Raw genomic sequence first — 19,064 nt, 5'->3', positions numbered from 1 at the left:
ACAGGTCAAGGAGGTGGGATGAGGTTAGTAGGTAGATGGGGGTGCGGCTTGGGGTGGGAGGAAGGGATGGGTGAGAGGAAGAACCGGTTAGGGAGGCAGAGACAGGTTGGACTGGTTTTGGGATGCAGTGGGTCGGGGTGGGGGTGGGGGGGAGAGCTGGGCTGGTTGTGTGGTGCAGTGGGGGGGTGCAGTGGGGGGAGGGGACGAACTGGGCTGGTTTAGGGATGCAGTAGGGGAAGGGGAGATTTTGAAACTGGTGAAGTCCACATTGATACCATATGGCTGCAGGGTTCCCAGGCGGAATATGAGTTGCTGTTCCTGCAACCTTCGGGTGGCATCATTGTGGCAGTGCAGGAGGCCCATGATGGACATGTCATCTAGAGAATGGGAGGGGGAGTGGAAATGGTTTGCGACTGGGAGGTGCAGTTGTTTGTTGCGAACTGAGCGGAGGTGTTCTGCAAAGCGTTCCCCAAGCCTCCGCTTGGTTTCCCCAATGTAGAGGAAGCCGCACCGGGTACAGTGGATGCAGTATACCACATTGGCAGATGTGCAGGTGAACCTCTGCTTAATGTGGAATGTCATCTTGGGGCCTGGGATAGGGGTGAGGGAGGAGGTGTGGGGACAAGTGTAGCATTTCCTGCGGTTGCAGGGGAAGGTGCCGGGTGTGATGGGGTTGGAGGGCAGTGTGGAGCGAACAAGGGAGTCACGGAGAGAGTGGTCTCTCTGGAAAGCAGACAGGGGAGGGGATGGAAAAATGTCTTGTGTGGTGGGTCGGATTGTAAATGGCGGAAGTTTCGGAGGATGATGCGTTGTATCCGGAGGTCGGTAGGGTGGTGTGTGAGAACGAGTGGGATCCTCTTTGGGCGGTTGTGGCGGGGGCGGGGTGTGAGGGATGTGTTGCGGGAAATACGGGAGACGCGGTTAAGGGCGTTCTCGATCACTGGGGGGAAAGTTGCGGTCCTTAAAGAACTTGGACATCTGGGATATGCGGGAGTGGAATGTCTTAGCGTGGGAGCAGATGCAGCGGAGGCGGAGGAATTGGGAATAGGGGATGGAATTTTTGCAGGAGGGTGGGTGGGAGGAGGTGTATTCTAGGTAGCTGTGGGAGTCGGTGGGCTTGAAATGGACATCAGTTACAAGCTGGTTGCCTGAGATGGAGACTGAGAGGCCCAGGAAGGTGAGGGATGTGCTGGAGATGGCCCAGGTGAACTGAAGGTTGGGGTGGAAGGTGTTGGTGAAGTGGATGAACTGCTCGAGCTCCTCTGGGGAGCAAGAGGCGGCGCCGATACAGTCATCAATGTACCGGAGGAAGAGGTGGGGTTTGGGGCCTGTGTAGGTGCGGAAGAGGGACTGTTCCACGTAACCTACAAAGAGGTAGGCATAGCTGGGGCCCATGCGGGTGCCCATGGCCACCCCCTTAGTCTGTAGCCAGTGGGAGGAGTCAAAAGAGAGGTTGTTGAGTGTGAGGACGAGTTCAGCTAGGCGGATGAGAGTGTCGGTGGAGGGGTACTGGTCGGGCCTACGGGACAGGAAGAAGCGGAGTGCCTTGAGGCCATCTCCATGCGGAATGCAGGTGTACAGGGACTGGACGTCCATGGTGAATATGTGGTGTTGGGGGCCAGGGAATCGGATGACCTGGAGGAGGTGGAGGGTGTGGGTGGTGTCACGGACGTAGGTGGGGAGTTCCTGGACCAAAGGGGAGAAAATGGAGTCCAGATAGGTGGAGATGAGTTCGGTGGGGCAGGAGCAGGCTGAGACGATGGGTCGACCAGGGCAGGCAGGTTTGTGGATTTGGGAAGGAGATAGAAACGGGCATGCGGGGTTGGGGAACAATGAGGTTGGAGGCTGTGGGTGGGAGGTCCCCTGAGGTGATGAGGTCGTGAATGGTGTTGGAGATGATGGTATGGTGCTTGGGTGTGGCGTCATGATCGAGGAGGCGGTAGGAGGTGGTGTCGGAGAGTTGGCGTCTGGCCTCAGCGATGTAGAGGTCAGTGCATCATACTACCACTGCGCCACCCTTGTCTGCGGGTTTGATGGTGAGGTTGGGGTTGGGGTTGGGGTTGGGGTTGGGGTTGGTTCTCCCTCACCCCTATCCCAGGCCCCGAGATGACATTCCACATTAAGCAGAGGTTCACCTGCACATCTGCCAATGTGGTATACTGCATCCACTGTACCCGGTGCGGCTGCCTCTACATTGGGGAAACCAAGCGGAGGCTTGGAGACTGCTTTGCAGAACACCTCCGCTCAGTTCGCAACAAACAACTGCACCTCCCAGTCGCAAACCATTTCCACTCCCCCTCCCATTCTCTAGATGACATGTCCATCATGGGCCTCCTGCACTGCCACAATGATGCCACCCGAAGGTTGCAGGAACAGCAACTCATATTCCGCCTGGGAACCCTGCAGCCATATGGTATCAATGTGGACTTCACCAGTTTCAAAATCTCCCCTTCCCCTACTGCATCCCTAAACCAGCTCAGTTCGTCCCCCTCCCCCCACTGCACCACACAACCAGCCCAGCTCTTCTCCGCGCCCCCCCCCCCCCCCCCCCCCCCCCCCACCCCCTGTATCCCAAAACCAGTCCAACCTGTCTCTGCCTCCCTAACCGGTTCTTCCTCTCACCCATCCCTTCCTCCCACCCCAAGCCGCACCCGCATCTACCTACTAACCTCATCCCACCTCCTTGACCTGTCCGTCTTCCCTGGACTGACCTATCCCCTCCCTACCTCCCCACCTATACTCTCTCCACCTATCTTCTTTACTCCCCATCTTCGGTCCGCCTCCCCCTCCCTCCCTATTTATTCCAGTTCCCTCTCCCCATCCCCCTCTCTGATGAACGGTCTAGGCCCAAAACGTCAGCTTTTGTGCTCCTGAGATGCTGCTTGGCCTGCTGTGTTCATCCAGCCTCACATTTTGTTGTCTTGGAATTCTCCAGCATCTGCAGTTCCCATTATCTCTGATACTATTGTAAAGTTGCCAGTTGGGTTTTATTTGCAGAAGTGATTCACACCTGAAGAAAACTAAAACTCAGCATGGCCCTTTGAACTCCTTGATTCTTGAGTTCAGAGGGACATAATTTTGGTTGCTGTCCACTAGCCAAAGCTTGGACTTAGAGATGAAAGGTTATCAGACAAAGGGAGAGGGTGTAGTTAGTACTGAGAAGAACCGCAACAAAACATAGGAAGACAATAACAAACCTGTCAAATGGGTATGTAATCAGTATGTGAACTTCAGCGTAGATATGTTCGGTGCTGTACTAATGATAGGAAGTGCAAGAATACCACATAGACTTTAGTGAACTAATATCTAAATGAGGTATAGGGATCTGAGGTTACAGATACGCTAATGTCTAAAATCAGACTCATAGGTTCACAAGACCATTTAAAATATCGTGCAACATGCTTTGGTTCATTGCTTTTCTATTCTATTCCACAAGAAGAGTAATTGTGTTAAATTTGGAGAGTATCGTGGTTGCTCTGCATAGTTGACCAGCCCCAGGCATACCTGAAAATGAGATGTCAACCTGGCGAAACTGCCTGACAAAACTACTTGTGTACCAAACAGTATAATCAACAAGTGATGGAGCTAGGCAATTCACAACAAATGAATCAGATCTAAGGTCTGCACTCCTGCTATGTCCAGTTATGTATGGTGGTGGCCAGTGAACCAACTCACTGGGGGAGGAGGCTCCACAAAAATCTCCATCCTCAGTGATGGACGATCTCAGCACATTAGTGCAAAAGATAAAGCTGAGGCATTTGTGATGATCTTCAGCAAGAAGTGATGAGTGGATGAACCATCTTGGTCTCTTCCAGTAGTCCCCAGCACCTCGCATGCCAGTCTCCAGCCAATTCAATTCACTTCACATGATATCAAGAAACAGGTTGGAGTCACTAGACACTGCAAAAGCTATGGGCCCTGACAACATTCCAGCAATAGTACTGAAGACGCGTGCTCCAGAACTTGACACATCCCTAGCCAAGCTGTTCCATCACGGCTACTACACTGGCATCTACCTGATAGTGTGGAAAATTGTCCAGGCAAGCCCTGGACACAAAAAGCAGGACAAATCTAACCCAGCCAGTAACTACTGCACCAATCTGCTCACAATCCTCAGTAAAGTGATGGAACATGTCATTAACAGTGCTATCAAGCAGCACCCGCTCAACAATAACCTGCTCAGTGATGTGCAGCTTAGGTTCTACCAGGGCCACTTGACTCCGACCTCATTACAACTTTGGTTCAAACGTGGATAAAATAACTGAATTCCAGAGGTAAAATGGGAGTGAAGTGATAGCCCTTGACATCAAGGTTGCAATTCACTGAGTGTGGCATCAAGGAGTCCTAGCAAGGATTAGAATCAATGGGTATCAGGAGGAAAACTCTTTCTTGGTTGGGGTTACACCTGGCACACTGAAGGTGGTTGTGCTTGTTGGAGGTCAATCTTTTCAGCTCCAGGACATCTCTGCAGGAGTTCCTTAGGGTAATGTCCCTTGGCCCGGTATACTTTCAGCTGGTTCATCAATGACCCTCCCTCTATCATAAGGTCAGAACTGGGGATGTTCACCAATAACTGCGCAATGTTCAGTACCACTGCCGACTCCTTAGATACTGAAGCAGCCAGTGTTCAAATGAAACATGATGTGGACAATATCCAGGCTTGGGTTGACAAGTCGCAAGCAACATTGGCAATACAAAAATGCCAGGAACCAAGCATAACCAATTAGCAACAATCTAACCACCTATCCTTGACATTCAGTGGTGTTACCATCACTGAATCCCACTTTGAACATCCTGGGGTTACCATTGACCAGAAACTCAACCACACTCACCATATAAATACTGGAGCTACAAGAGCAGGTTAGATGCTAGGAAGGCTAGCAACTCACTTCCTGATTTCCCAGAACTTGTCCATCATCTGCAAGGCATAAGTCAGGAATGTTGATGGAATACTCCCCACATGTCTGGCTGTGCACTGCCAACAAAACTCAAGAAACTTGACACCATCCAGGATAAAGCTGTCTACTTGATTGGCATCGTATCCACTCCTACCCCTGATGTTCAGCAGCTGCAGTGTGTACCATCTACAAGGTGCATTGTAAAAGTGCACTAAAGATCCTTAGCACCATTTAAATTCATGACTACTTCATTTCTAGAAGGACAAGGACAGCAAATACGTGGGAATACTACCATCTGCAGGTTCCCCTCCAAGTCATTCACCATCCTGACTTGGAAATATACCAAGGTTCCTTCACTGTTGTTTGGTCAAAATCCTGGAATTCCTTCCCTAAGGGCATTGTGGATCAACCCATTACACATGGACTGCAGCAGTTCAAGAATGCAACTGTCTATGAACTTCTCAAGGGTATCTAGAGTAGGGCAAAGAATGGTGGCCTGCTGGCAATGCCCACAATTGAATTTCTCTTCAAACAAATAGTTGTGGCTCCATATTGTATAAATGATGTAGAAGAGCAGTGAAAATTGCAAGAAGGATTAACTAAGATAGTATCAAAGATAAGGGATTATACCCATCAGGAAACTGAGGGATGACCTGATGGTATCTGAACGATTACCAGAGCATTTGATAGAAGAGATGCATAGATGTTGAGATGAATTTTTTATTTTCACTTAAGGAGCTTTGTTGAATGAGACATGTGGCACCAGGTCTGCCAAGACTCAATGTGACTTTTCTCATGCAATCTTCAGCTCATTAATTCTGCAACTGGACTGTATGACATCCTCCTTGTGGAATCACCAGAAGGAGAAGGGACAGTGTTTGCTGCTGCTGGGACTTTCCAGCATTTGTACCACTAAGCCATTTAAAAAACCCAGCTTTTAAATGCTGCAAGCCAAAAGCTGCCTGTCGTGGGGGACTTCACTACAGACACTCTATCGTGGACTATTTGAAGTGTTAAGAGCTCCCTATGCTTAGCCATGCAATTGACTGCATTATCTCACTGTGGCTTTTTCTGTAACATCAACAGATCCTGTAATGTGTAGATACTTGAAAGTGAGATCACCCAAAGATATGAGCCATCCAGTCAGATGGATAACCAAACATTTATTCAACAACAGAAAACGTCATGAAATACAGATTCATGTATCCTTTGCACCAGGCAGGGGGTGATGTAAAGCAATTAGGGGAAGTCCAAACCCAGCTCATTCATCCTGGAAGCGGTTTTCTCTGCCTTCTCCAGTTTGATATTGCTCTGTCACATTGTCACATTGTTTAAGATGGTTGTCCCAATCAATGTTCTGATAATTGTCCTTCTCTTCATCATCTGAAGGTTGATGTGATTTCCCTCAATTTTTTTCTGCATCCAGAATATTTCTTCTCCACACCCTGTAGCTGTCTTTGTCTGCTTCAGTTGTAAAGTGCATAACAAGCTACAATGATGCAGCACACCCTTCCCGGGCTACACCTCAGGACTCAGCTAGTGTTCCAGTCATCAAAATGTTATTCTAAGGAGACTGCCTAAATGCTCCACCGTGGTCCTGCATGAACATCATTGAATTTTGGCTCTACATTGTTCTGAGCGTTTCATAAAGGTGTCAGCTGCCATGTTTGGAGTCCGTATTCTTGAGCCCCGCTGTCCTGATGCGGTGTATTAGTACAACTGTGATGACGTGGAGAGGCTGGTGACTAGTCAGTGCTGATGTTTGTTTTCTCAGTTTTGAGATTCTGATTTTTATTTTTGCTTTCACTGTATTTTTCCAATTTTATTGGCATTGCCCATGCAGCTCCAGGCTTAGGAAAATCCCACCCGATATTTCCAGTTGCATTGGAGACTGGAAATTGGAGCCCTAAATACAAGAAAATCACCGATAAATCCAATAGAGAATCCAGGAGAAATATCTTCACTGGAATATACTTAGAAATTCTGCACCGCAAAATTTAATTGAGGTGAATAGCATTGTTGCATTTCTGAGGAAGATGGGTAAAGCATGAGGGGGAGAAAGGAAAGAAGCATAGATTGATGGCATTAAATGAAGGAGAATTTGAAGAAGGCTTACGTGCAGTGTAAACACTAACCAGGACCTATTTTGTGGTGAATAAGCTTTTTTTTTCCTGTTCAGACCAGGAATTATAGAATAGGGATTGTGGTCTCAGAATATGGTGTAGACCATTTTTCGCTGAGATCAGGAGAAACCTCTTTATTCAGAGGGTGGTGAGTCTGTGGAATTCTCTACCGTATGAGGCTGTGCCACCAAGTCACTGAATATGTTTAAGAAAGAAATATGTGGATTTTTGGAGATTAAAGGTGCTTGAGGGCTACGGGGAGAGATAGAGTCAGCCGTGATCATATTGAATGGTGGAGCTGGCTTGATGGGCCAAATAGCTGAAAGGTCGAAATAGCAGTGAGCCATTAGAATAATACTGGCAAATTTAAAATTTACATTTCATATAAAACTGAAACAATTGTGGAACTTCAATTATACCAGAGTATTCAGCTGGGATCTAATTGAAATTCAAAACTCCAAAAGTTCATGCAAAAGTATATAAAAAATATGGTTTCTATTGGTTGAAAAATTTGTACTAGATTGAGGATTATCATTACAAGTTTTCCATGCATAATTATTCAAATATGGAATGCTTACCAAGAATTGGCTATTGAGACAAGTGCAAATTGTCTGCACAACGCAGCATGGCCTACTTTTTTAAAAATTACTCAATTGTAAAAATGTGATTGCTGTTGTGAAAGCTGCTATATGAATGTGTTATTTTGCTTTCTAAGTTAAAGGCAGGAAGATGAAATTTACAATTAGATACAAATTGAATCAATATGATTGGCCTAGCAGCGGAGTCCCTTGCTAATCTTTGTTAATGTTTAAAACTAACATGGTAGCTGGACAGATGTGCCTCAAAGCAAGTACAAGTATCACCAAAGAGTGACATTGCACTGCATAACAAATATTATGAACTCTGTACAGCTTGTCATCCCGCCTGCAAACTGTGTACTGGTCCATCGAGCAAGAATTGCACTGAATGTGCAAGTGGCTGGATAGAAACTGGCACTGATGAAGGTGGTGTTACCTGCGTAGGTAAGCAAGTATCTGCTACGGTGATACTCAGCATTGTGGTATATTTGTTTCTCTCTTCCCCATTTTAGAAATTTGAGAACTCTAGAATTCATGTGTACCGTACACACAAACAAACCAAAAGCTTCAGTGCTGATGATGTAATTAGTTTTACTCTAATGATATTTGTACAAACTTAAAGGACAGCGCAATTTTTCAGTCACCAAACTTCCAGTTGTTGCAGTCAGTTGGTCTTGTGATTTAATGTGGGTCTGAAGATCTCTCCAAATGTTCCTTTGTAATGATAGTTTAATAGACTGTAGTAATTTGGCTTGTTTTAATGATTTTAAAATATTACTGTACCTTTTTAAATCCCTTTCAATAATGTGGCATTTTAGAAATAATTTAGAATTGGTCGCTGATTCAAGCGCTGCAAGTGAAGAATTTATTATTTAAAAACACTTTCAGGACTGACTTAATTGGAAATGGCTGTAGTATCATTTTTCTGCCACCAGGTGTCATGAATGCACTTTGTGGAAGTATAGACAAAATACCAAATTGCAGCTCCTTACCCCCACTGTGAAACCATCCAAATATCACATCATGGTGGTAAAGTACTCACGCTATGTTTGTTTGTTTTGCACTTACTTTCAATTTAAAGTAGGATTTGCTAAATGTTATGGCACAGAAGAAAGCCATTCAGCCTGTTGTGCCCCAACGGCTCTTCAAACGAGTACATTATTTTGTACCAATGTCCTACTTTCTTCCTATACCCTTGCACAACATGCCATCTTGAATGCTTCAATTCAACCTGCCCTCACCATGCTTTAAACAGTGCATTCCATATTGTATAACTATTCATAGAGTAATATAGCACAGAAACAGACTCTTGGGCCCAACTTGTCCATGCCAATCTGACATCCCAAACTATCTACTCCCATTTACCAGCGTTTTGCCTATGTCCGTCTTAAACCCTTTTCAAGCATATACCCATTCAGATATCTTAAGTTTTAAAGTGGAAGGATTGAAAGATTATGCTCAGTGTCTCTGCAATTTCTGCTCTCACTTCTTAAAATCTTTAGATGTATCTCATCTGATCCCAATGTCATGTCAGCTTTAAGTACCATCTATGTATCCAAGATTTCTTCCCTTTCTTATTTATTTCCGAACTCCTTCAGTAACAGTTTCCTTGTCTATTACTATGGCCTGGGTAGCATCCTCCCTGTTTTGTGAAGACTAATGAAAAATATTCATTTACCACCTCAGCCATGCCCCCATGTACATGTGTAAATCTCTTTTGGGTCTGTAATTGGCCCTACTCCTCCTTTTAACAACTCTTTTACTATGTGGCAATAGAAGACTTTAGGATTTTTGTTTGTTGGCTGCTAGTCTTTTCTCATAATTCCTCTTTGCTGCTCTTATTTGTTTTTTCACCTCCCTTCTAAACCTTCGCTATTCATCTTGGTTCACAATTGTATTATCTGCTTATACCTATCAAAAATACGCACTTTTTATTTTTGATGTTAATCAATCACAAGATAACTGGAAGTTTATCTTTAAGAAGCCCTTTAAATTGAAGTAAAAGGTTCCGTCTGAACCTGAGACCAATGTTTCAGCCTTAATTTTAGAACATTTTATGTCTCTTTAAACATTCCAGTATGTTTTAACCCAAAAACTGGTGATTCAAGCCTTGTAGGTCATTTGACAGTTTTAATATTTGAAAACTTATGGGCCATCATTGTCTAATTACCACCAATGTTGTCATAATGGGCTGCCTTCTGGATGCTTGTTTTCTGATGCGAGCTTATTTAAATAAAGATGGTTAAGGATGCATTTAGCCATTCATCTCTCAACAGCTCATAGTTGTGACTTGATTGGCTTATGAACAAAGGATTTTATGTTTTCCCATAAATTGTTACTCTTAATGCTGATTTCTGTTTAGGGAAGGGCACATCCAATTTAATATTTCTATTTCTTTGCTTTATTCTGTTCATTAGTGACTCTGTTCATTACACTTATTCCTCTCGTTATTGATCCAAGTGCCTACTTAATTTGATAGCAAATGCAAATCACTTCATAGTATTTTTGCTGTATTCCTTACACTGCTGTCCTTACTAAGTTTGATTGGCTTAAGCTGATGCAGCATCCATGGTTTCACTTTATCCACATAATATTTATAGATTACAAACAGTTGTCCAAGTGCTGATTCTCATGGTTGCCTTCTATTTCTAACCGTCCTCCAATCATGTTTGTGTGCTCATGTAATGCCTCCAATGAGAACACTGTACCATAATTTTTGTCTGGCTTCTCAGTCCTCCCTGTAAAACTGCGAGTTTTACCTTAATTCTGAATCTTTATTTGGAGGTTCTTATGAGGTTTCCTAAAAAGCTTAACTGTAGACAATTTATCTGCAACGTCTTGCAAAAAAATTGAGTGAGATTTATTAAATGAAAGTAGTCTGATTAGTAAGTTTGCGGGTGACACAAAAATTGGCAGAGTTGCAGATAATGAGGAGGATTGTCAGAAGATATAGCGGGATGTAGATTGACTGTAGATTTGGGCAGAGAAATGACAAACTGAGTTTAGTCTGGACAAATGCGAGGTAGTGCATTTCAGAAGAACCCTTGGGAGCATTAACATACGGAGGGATCTAGGCACACAGGTCCACAGATCCCTGAAAGTGTCAGCACCGGTGGACACAGTGGTCAAGAAGGCGTAGAGCATGCTTGCCTTCAGCTGGGATAGGGAGTATGAACATTGGAAAGTTACATTATAGCTATATAAAACTTCAGGTAGGCCACGGTTGCAATATTACGTCTAGTTCTGATCGCCACACTACCAGAAGGACTTGGCTGATTTGGTGAAGGTGTAGAGAAGATTTATCAGTCTGTTGCCTGGTCTGGAGGATTTTAGTTCTCAGGAAAGGTTGGATAAACTTATTTTTTTCTCAGTGGAAAGACAAGAGACTGAGGGGTGACCTGACAGAGTTCTGCAAATTTATGTGAGACATGGATGGGGAAGATACTCGGAGGCTTTTTACCAAAGGGTTGATAGGTTAGCTATAACAGATTACAGGTTCAAGGTAGGAGGGGAAAATTTAGCAGAGAAGTGCAGGGAAAGTATTTCACACAAAGGGTGGTGGGTGCCTGGAATGGACTGCCAGTGGAGGTGGTGGAAGCAGGCATGTTAGTAATGTTTAGGGGGTATCTTGATAGACACATGGACGTGAGACGAATAGGAGGATAGATACCGTGCATGGGCAGTAGTAACAGGTCTACATGAGGATTAGGAATCTGCACATGCTTGGTGGGTCAAAGGGCCTGTTCCTGTGCAGTATTGTTTAATAATAATAATTGTGATGAAAAATATAGGCCCCTTGGTAAAATTCCACTTTAACCATTCAATATCCAATGGGTCACCTGTCACATGAGGGGAAAGCTCTGAAACTACTTTGGCTCTGTAATGAACTATTTTGTAATTTTTTTTGTTTTTTAATAAACTAGTAGGGGTAGAAACTATTTCTACCTTTTACTAGTGTGTTTGTATACCTTCTGTTGAAATTCAAAAGGTCTAAAGCTAAATTTAACAGAAATTGTCATTGGTACCAGTGTAGATTTTAGCACTTCCTGCATGAACTTTTTTTTAGCTTCTCTGACTAAGATGAAAAAGATAGAACTACTGCCAATTGCTGCTATTGTGGATATGCCTGTTTTGAAGGTTATTTCAGCAAAATGAGATTTTGTTCTGTACCACAAACTGTCCTTTCTAATGTTTGTAATGTTAGTAAATCAATATTAAATTTAACAATTTTAGGACTTGATTGACCTTGTTCTATGCCCCACCCCCAAGCCTCATGCACCACGTTATCACATGGTCTGCTCTTACACAAACTCCACTAGTAGTTATTCATTCTCTGGGACTGACGTATCCACTCCCAACTGTTTTTCTCTCTGTTTGGACGTTATATCTCCACCTGTTATTTACTCATATCCTCTCTAATACCTTATCTTCTGTTTATAAAAAAAAACTATTTTCCTAGCTGCCATCAATTCTCAAGAAAGGCCACTGGACCCGAAACATTAACACTGAATTCTCTTCACAGATGCTCACAGACCTGCTGAGATTTTCCAGCAATTTCTGTTTTTGTTCTGATTTCCAGCATCCTCAATTCTTAATTATTTTGTAATGTTAGTGTTACCGATGAGTGTTTAAAGTCTAACTCTTGCACATAGAGTGGGTTCCAGATTGAAGATTGCTGGCTGTCATATAAATTGTATAATTGAACCTTTTCACTGATTGTAGATGTTGATGAGTGTGCAGCAGAAACCTCACCTTGTAAAGTACACACATACTGTTCAAACACAGAAGGGTCCTACTCCTGTGAAGGTATGTTATTCACTTTGAACTTTGTTTCACTAACCCTGCCAAATGTAAATGTACTGTTTTAAGCTACTGGTTATATCTGCACAAATAACCTGTATACGTGACCAGTTATGCACCAACAGCAATTGGTCAAGGCATCTTTTGAATGGAGAAGAAAGAGTTGCTTTGGTTTCTCACTCTTGATTTAGTGACCCACACTGGGAAGGCAGCCATATAGATATCTGAAGAGAAGATGAACTCCAGGTATAATGCTAGATAGCTAAGGGAAACTACTGATTATGTTTGTATTGGTTGAATTGCAAGGTGTGCTTGCAGCAACATTATTTGTAACTGATTTCTTAAAGAAATAGTGATCAAGGACATGTAATCTTCAGAAAATGATTTTTAAAAACTTGTTAATTAGTTGCCAACAAATAAAGATAAATTATATGCAGTGTGCAGCAACTGAGAACTTTAGGGGTGCCCATGTTTTTCATTTTCTAAGGTGTTTAGGTGCACACCACGGGGCCCAGACAGTGCAAGATTCTTGAGCTCTCCCACTAGAACGCCACATGAGTAGTAAAGTGATCATTTCAGCTTAATATTGATAAGTGTTTAGAGGCTATTAGGCTGCAAGAGAAATCACATTCATACTCACCATCATATCTGAGATACACAACGTTAGTATAGCAATAGACTAAGGAACATGACTTTCAAACCTTCACATGTACAATTTAAAAGAGCTATGTAAATGCTGATTGAACTTTGTGTTTACTTTGTGAATTATCTGGGTTGCAATGTGTTCCTGTGGAATAGGTTAGACACACTGTCCCAAAATATCAGCGTAAAATTAAAATGAGCATACTCCTTAAAATCATTGTGTGTGAACTCTCACAACAAGAATATATTTTAATAATGGGGCAGATTTTAATTCTTGCTTCTGAGGAATTGATCGTATGAACACGGCAGAAGAGTTATTAAAATGTAACACAAGTGAAATGAGTATAAATATGAAAACTTTGTTCTAAAATAGAAATACAAGTTCCAGGTGTAAGGAGTTTCATAAATTACGTTGTTAGAGCGCATGTGTTTAAAATTAATTGATCTATTGTTGTAATATTCAGCCAGTTTAACATATTATCTTTCATACTTTTCAGCTTGTGATGTGGCCTGTGATGCATGTACTGGAGGGAGTTCAGAAGAATGCACCAGCTGTACAATTGGGTACACTATGGAGGAGCAAAAGTGCGTAGGTATGGGATGTACTTATTGCTGGTGAGATCGGCGTAAAATGATTTGAACAGCAGATGCTTCATGCTGCTGATCTTAAATGAAACACTGTCAGTGTGGAGTTTTTTGGGTCATATTTCTTGAAGCACTTTCTGAATTTTGAACTTTAATTTAAACCTAGCTATACCGTGGAAGAAGCAAGAAAACAGGTGTGTGCGCGCGCGCGCGCGCGTGTGTGTGCGCCTCATGAGAGTTAACTCGTCTCATACAAGAGACCAAGGTCTGCTTAAAAATAATTTAGCTGACAGTTTGTGAGTGGAGCAAAGGTATATTCCAAGTATGTTTAATAATGCAGACTTGCTGCATTAGCCCAGTGCTGCCCAATCATAGCCTTAATTAGCTGTTACACCTCTGGTTTGTCCATATTAATAGCTATTACTTAAGCAAAGGATCCACTTAATTAGAAATAATATTATGAGATTTAGCTTATCATCTTAGTTTTGACTTTTTTCTTTATTTCTTCAACTGTCCTGTGATTCCTAAACATGTAGATGTAAAAAAAATCTTAATTTGTTCCTCCAACTCAAAGTTTCAAACTCTGTTCGTTAATTGCATTTAATTTTACATTTGAACAAAAAGGATTCTGGGAGCGCTACAAATATTACAGGTAATATCAGATGTGAAATTTGAAGAAAGACATTAGCTAGTGACTTCCTGATGATCCATGGGATAGATGCTTGTCCACACACTTAATATCAACACTCATTATTTATTATTATTGGCTGCAGTTTTTTTTTCTATATGATTCCTCATGAGATTTGCATTATCTTGGCCACACAAAAGGGCATCATGTCGATTCTCTTATTTTTTTCGACCCTCTGTCTGTAGGGAAATATTTGACCTTTGCATGGTTGTATCTCTTATTAACTCATTGTAGATTTGAAATTTCTCCTTGTGGGAATCTAAGTCCCATCCCAGTCCAATACACTGTCTCTTGGACCTATAAAGTTACAGTTTACAGTTTTTATAACATCCTTTCCATCGGAATAGGAAGTGTGCTGAATAAAAACTTCGTCAATGCAGACTTTGATAAATAGTGCGGAAAATCAAAATTATTTCAGTGCTGTTCAGTTTAAATAATTTACATCAGTGCTGCATGGCATTACACACTACAGAAAGATAATGTTGTTTCAAACTGAAACCATTTAAGCACTTAACTCATCTTTGCCTTTTTAATGTTTTTGCCCACCCACTTTACTCATTCGGGATCATTACTTTGCAAAGGAGAATAGAGAGAAGAGAATCTTGAATCAGGCTAATTTTAAAGTTGGCTGGCATTGTGCTTTGGACTTGCTTCAATGGAAAAAAAATGTAGTGTTCAAGTGTTTTGAATTTTGTTCATATTTGCCATCTTTAGATATAAATGAATGCAGCATGGATGATAAAGTGTGTATGCGTGAAAATGAAGACTGTATTAACACTGAAGGCAGCTTTAAATGTGTCTGTAGTGAAGGCTTCGAAGAACAAGAAGGCATCTGTGTAGAAATTAAGACACCAGGTATGCTGGTAAAGTACAAATTTCGCTTGTAATCCCATTCCCAACCACCCCCAAAAAAAGAGTGGTCTGTATAATTCAAGTGAGAAAAACTTTATACGACTGGTCTGTACCAGATGTGTACAGGCTGTTTAGCTGCATCCATCCTCTGCTGAACAAAAATCTAACTTGTATCTACCTAAGCAAGTCCATTTTGTAACTTCAATTTGTTTGTACTGCTGCCACAAGAGGTGCCAACACAAACCATCCTTGTTACAGTGTGCCTCCTTTGAAATGTGGGCTTCTGACTGTTCCAAGTCCAAAGCTCATTCTATTAAACAATGGCAGCACAATAGAGTTGGAGTTGATGAAGGCTGTTCTGCTCTTATCTATGAATATAGCATTGCCCTGTTGGCAAATGTATATGGGTCAATGTTGCAAATCACTGGTTGCATTGGTGTACATCCTTTATGTGCCAACAACATGCAAAACTCCACAAGGATCTCTGGGTCCTTGCATATTTCTATAATACGTGCCCAAAGTCGTCATATTTTTATCTACATTCATCATAATAGATATCGTTATAAAAAGACTATTGCTTTTAAGAAAATGTTATAGCATTTTCCATTTGTGTCTGGCTACAAAAAATTACTCTTGACTTAGCGGGGAGAAACATCGGGGTGACAGATTTGGGAGTCGTTATCTGTGAATCACTAAATAAGCTAGGATCCTCGCTCAGTGGCCAATATGGAAGAAAAATGGAATGTTGGCCTTTATTTCGAAAGGAATTAGAGAGTAAGAGTAGATAGAATATTGTGAATAGTTTTGGGTCCCTCACCTAAGGAAAGATCTACTGACATTGGAGACTGTCCAGAGAATGTTCATTGCTTTCATGCTGCTTATTTGCCCATTGTTTTATGAGGAGACATTGAATTTGTTAGGGGCCTGCACCCATTAGATTACAGAGGAATGAAAAGCACCCTTGGTAAAACCTACAGAATTCTTAAGGGTTTTGACAGGGTAACTGTGGAGAGTTTGACCATGTGGGAGAGTTTAGGGCCAGGGAGCATTTTCTCACAAAATGGGGTTGCACATTCAAGAGAGATGAGGAGGAATTCTTTTCTCTGAGCATTGTGAATCCGTGGAATTCTTGCCACGGAGGGCTAATCATACTGATCATACTGGGTTATGAAGTACATTCAAGGCCGAGATAAACCGAGTTTTAACAAGTAAAGGAATCAATGGTTATGAGGAAAAGGCAGGAAATGCAGTTGAGGATTATCAGATCAGACATAATTTCATTGAATGGCAATAAAGACTCAATGGACTGAATGACCGACTTGTGATCCTTTGTAGAACATTAGATGTAGGAGTAGAATACTGCCATTTGGCCTATCCCGTCTGCTTTGCCGTTCAGTTTTGGGCTGATATTTTTCTTAACCTCACTTTTCTGCCTTCTCCCTGTGACCTTTGATGCCCTTATTAATGAGGAACCGGGCTGTCACTGCCTTAAAAACACAATGACTTGGCCTGCACAGCCTTCTATGGCAATATATTCTGAAGATTTGCCACCCTCTGGCTGAAAAAAAATTTCCTCCTCATCTCCGTTCCAAAGGTTCGACCGTTCAGTCTGAGGCAGTGTCCTTGGGTCCTTTTCTCCTACCAGTTGAAACATCATCTCCATGTCCACTCTATCCAGTTCTCTTTAGCTTTTGTACATTTCAATCCAATCCCATCCCCCACTTATCCTTCTAAACTGCTTTGATTACAGACACAGCATAGTCAGTTGCTCCTCGTACGACAACCCTGGGGTCATTTTCATAAATCTCTAGACCCCCACCAAGGCCAGGATATCCTTCCTTAGATACAGGGCCCAGACTGCTCTCTATATTCCAAATGTGGTCTGACCAGAGTCTTTTAAAGCCTCAGCAGTTTATCCCTCCTCTTCTACTCTAGTGCTCTCAAAATGAATGTTAACATAATGCAGACCCCTTTGGAGCTCTATTTGTTATTAGCTGCCATCCTGAAAAAGACCCCTTTATCCCTATTGTCTGCCTTCTGCCAACCAGCCAATCCTCTGTCCATGCCAATACTTTCCCCTGAACGCCATAGGCATAACGGCTTTCTGTGTCACAGGCCTTCTGGAGATCCAAATACATCACGTCCACTGGCTCTCCTTCATCTATGTTGCTCCTTACCTCCCCTTGCTGAAGTCATGCCGACTCGGCCCAATTTTGCTGTGCACTTCCCTGTAATTTGCAAACTCGTCCTTAACAATGGAGTGCACAATCTTACCAGCGACCAAGATCAGGCTAGCTGACCTATAATTTCCTGCCTTCTGCCTCCCTCTCTTAAACAGCAATGTTACATTAACTATTTTACAGTCCTCTGGGACCTTCCCTAACTTCAGTGATTCCTGAAAGGTCACCACAAATTTCGCCCACATTCTCCTCAGCTATGTCCTTCAGAACCCTGGATTGTAAACCATCCCGTCTGGGTGGTTTATCCAACTTCATATTGTTTCAGTTTCCCCAGAACATTTGTTCTTCAGGATGGCTGCTACACTCTGCTCTGTCCAATGATTCTCTTGGTTTTGTGGTCTTAAATTTGACTCTCAAAATTAGTTGAAATAAAAATCAGGAGAGATATAAGGAGGACTGCCAGTTTGCTATTATGCAATTTACACTAACTGTCTCAAAGTCAAAATGACCTCCAATTACTTTACAAAGATATCAATTACTAGACCAAGCCATGACCAATATTGACAATGGAAACTTTGATAACTGTTCTTATTTCTGCAGCAGAAGTGAAGGATCCTGAAGATCAGAATGTTGTTGAACCTGAAGCTCTTGCCGATGTTAATCCTCATGAAGATCTTTGACACTTTGCTTAGCATATTAATTCTCATTAGTAATAATCTCTGGGTATATTTTGAAAAGAACTGCTGTTGATAAATGAGAAAGAAGTTTTTTTCAACCAGAAGGTTGAACATGTTGCCAATGGGATTTGTTTACATGACCAAAAGCTGCCAGTTCCTGGTCTGTTTCCATTTTAAACTCCTTGGGTCAAAATGCTCTTAGCTTTTTTTGTGTCACAAGTGTTTAGTTTCACCTTGTCCTTTTTAATGGGAACAAATTTGCCAATAAAAGAAAAATAACTCCTGTAGTGCTTTTGATGTCTGTATGTCGACCTGGAAGTTTAAGAAGTTGTAACCTTGATACATGATCTTTACGCAAACAGCATTGAGTCTCCTATCTGCAAACTTAAATTCTAAATAGTTTTTTAGTTGACATTTGAATGTACCTGTTTTGTGATTTTTGTATCTTCGTTAGCTACAGGTTGAGTTGTTTTTAAATGGACATTATAAAGCACTAATTCTGTCTATTTTCACTACATCTGCTCTAGTTTCTAATTTAAATATGACAGATTATCGTTTGATCTCTGTAATTCTCCACTGCTGACTCACTTGATGGTCATTTCCAGTATTTTTTCTCATTGCAAATTTTGTTCAGCGTTGGTCTTCCTGCTCCATGATCCTCTCCCTCGCCTAATGTAAAAAAGTATTGTTTGTAATCAACTTACATTTTATGAAACAGGGCTGTATTGAACTATGATCCTTGTGTTTGTTATTAAGTTCTTGCTTTTCAGAACTGTTATTTAATAATGTGTGACACTCCTGCATTCCAGTGGCATAATCTAATATTAAATATGTGGCATTCGTCTCAAATATGTTGTAGACATATTGGAAGAGAGAGTCCTTGGGGCTGTGGTTAATTGGGAAATTGACACTCACATTTGAATCTCTAATTAGGGCGGCACAGTGGCTCAGTGGTTAGTACTGCAGCCTCACCAGTGCCACGGACCCGGGTTCGATTCCAGCCTCAGGTGACTGCCTGTGTGGAGTTTGCACATTCTCCCT

The 19,064-nt window shown here is 42.2% G+C and overlaps 1 protein-coding gene across 4 annotated transcripts in view; it reads left to right on the top strand.

Annotated features, from left to right (window-relative positions):
* creld2 (cysteine-rich with EGF-like domains 2) overlaps window positions 1–18,759 on the top strand; it is a 62,388-nt gene extending 43,629 nt beyond the window's left edge. For 2 of the 4 annotated variants that reach the window (XM_059654622.1, XM_059654621.1), the window contains 5 exons: window positions 7,933–8,043; window positions 12,322–12,405; window positions 13,539–13,634; window positions 15,029–15,169; window positions 17,947–18,759. In XM_059654622.1, the coding sequence (XP_059510605.1) occupies window positions 7,933–8,043; window positions 12,322–12,405; window positions 13,539–13,634; window positions 15,029–15,169; window positions 17,947–18,026 (512 nt within the window). In that variant the 3' untranslated portion in view covers window positions 18,027–18,759. The remainder of the gene's footprint in view (window positions 1–7,932; window positions 8,044–12,321; window positions 12,406–13,538; window positions 13,635–15,028; window positions 15,170–17,946) is intronic. The other 2 variants (XM_048554414.2, XM_059654623.1) reach the window with 2 other exon arrangements.
* Window positions 18,760–19,064: the final 305 nt, after the last annotated feature.

This window comes from Stegostoma tigrinum, chromosome 25 (assembly GCF_030684315.1).
Source record: "Stegostoma tigrinum isolate sSteTig4 chromosome 25, sSteTig4.hap1, whole genome shotgun sequence".
NCBI classification, from domain to species: Eukaryota; Metazoa; Chordata; class Chondrichthyes; order Orectolobiformes; family Stegostomatidae; genus Stegostoma; species Stegostoma tigrinum.
This window is presented reverse-complemented; position numbering and strand designations above follow the sequence as displayed.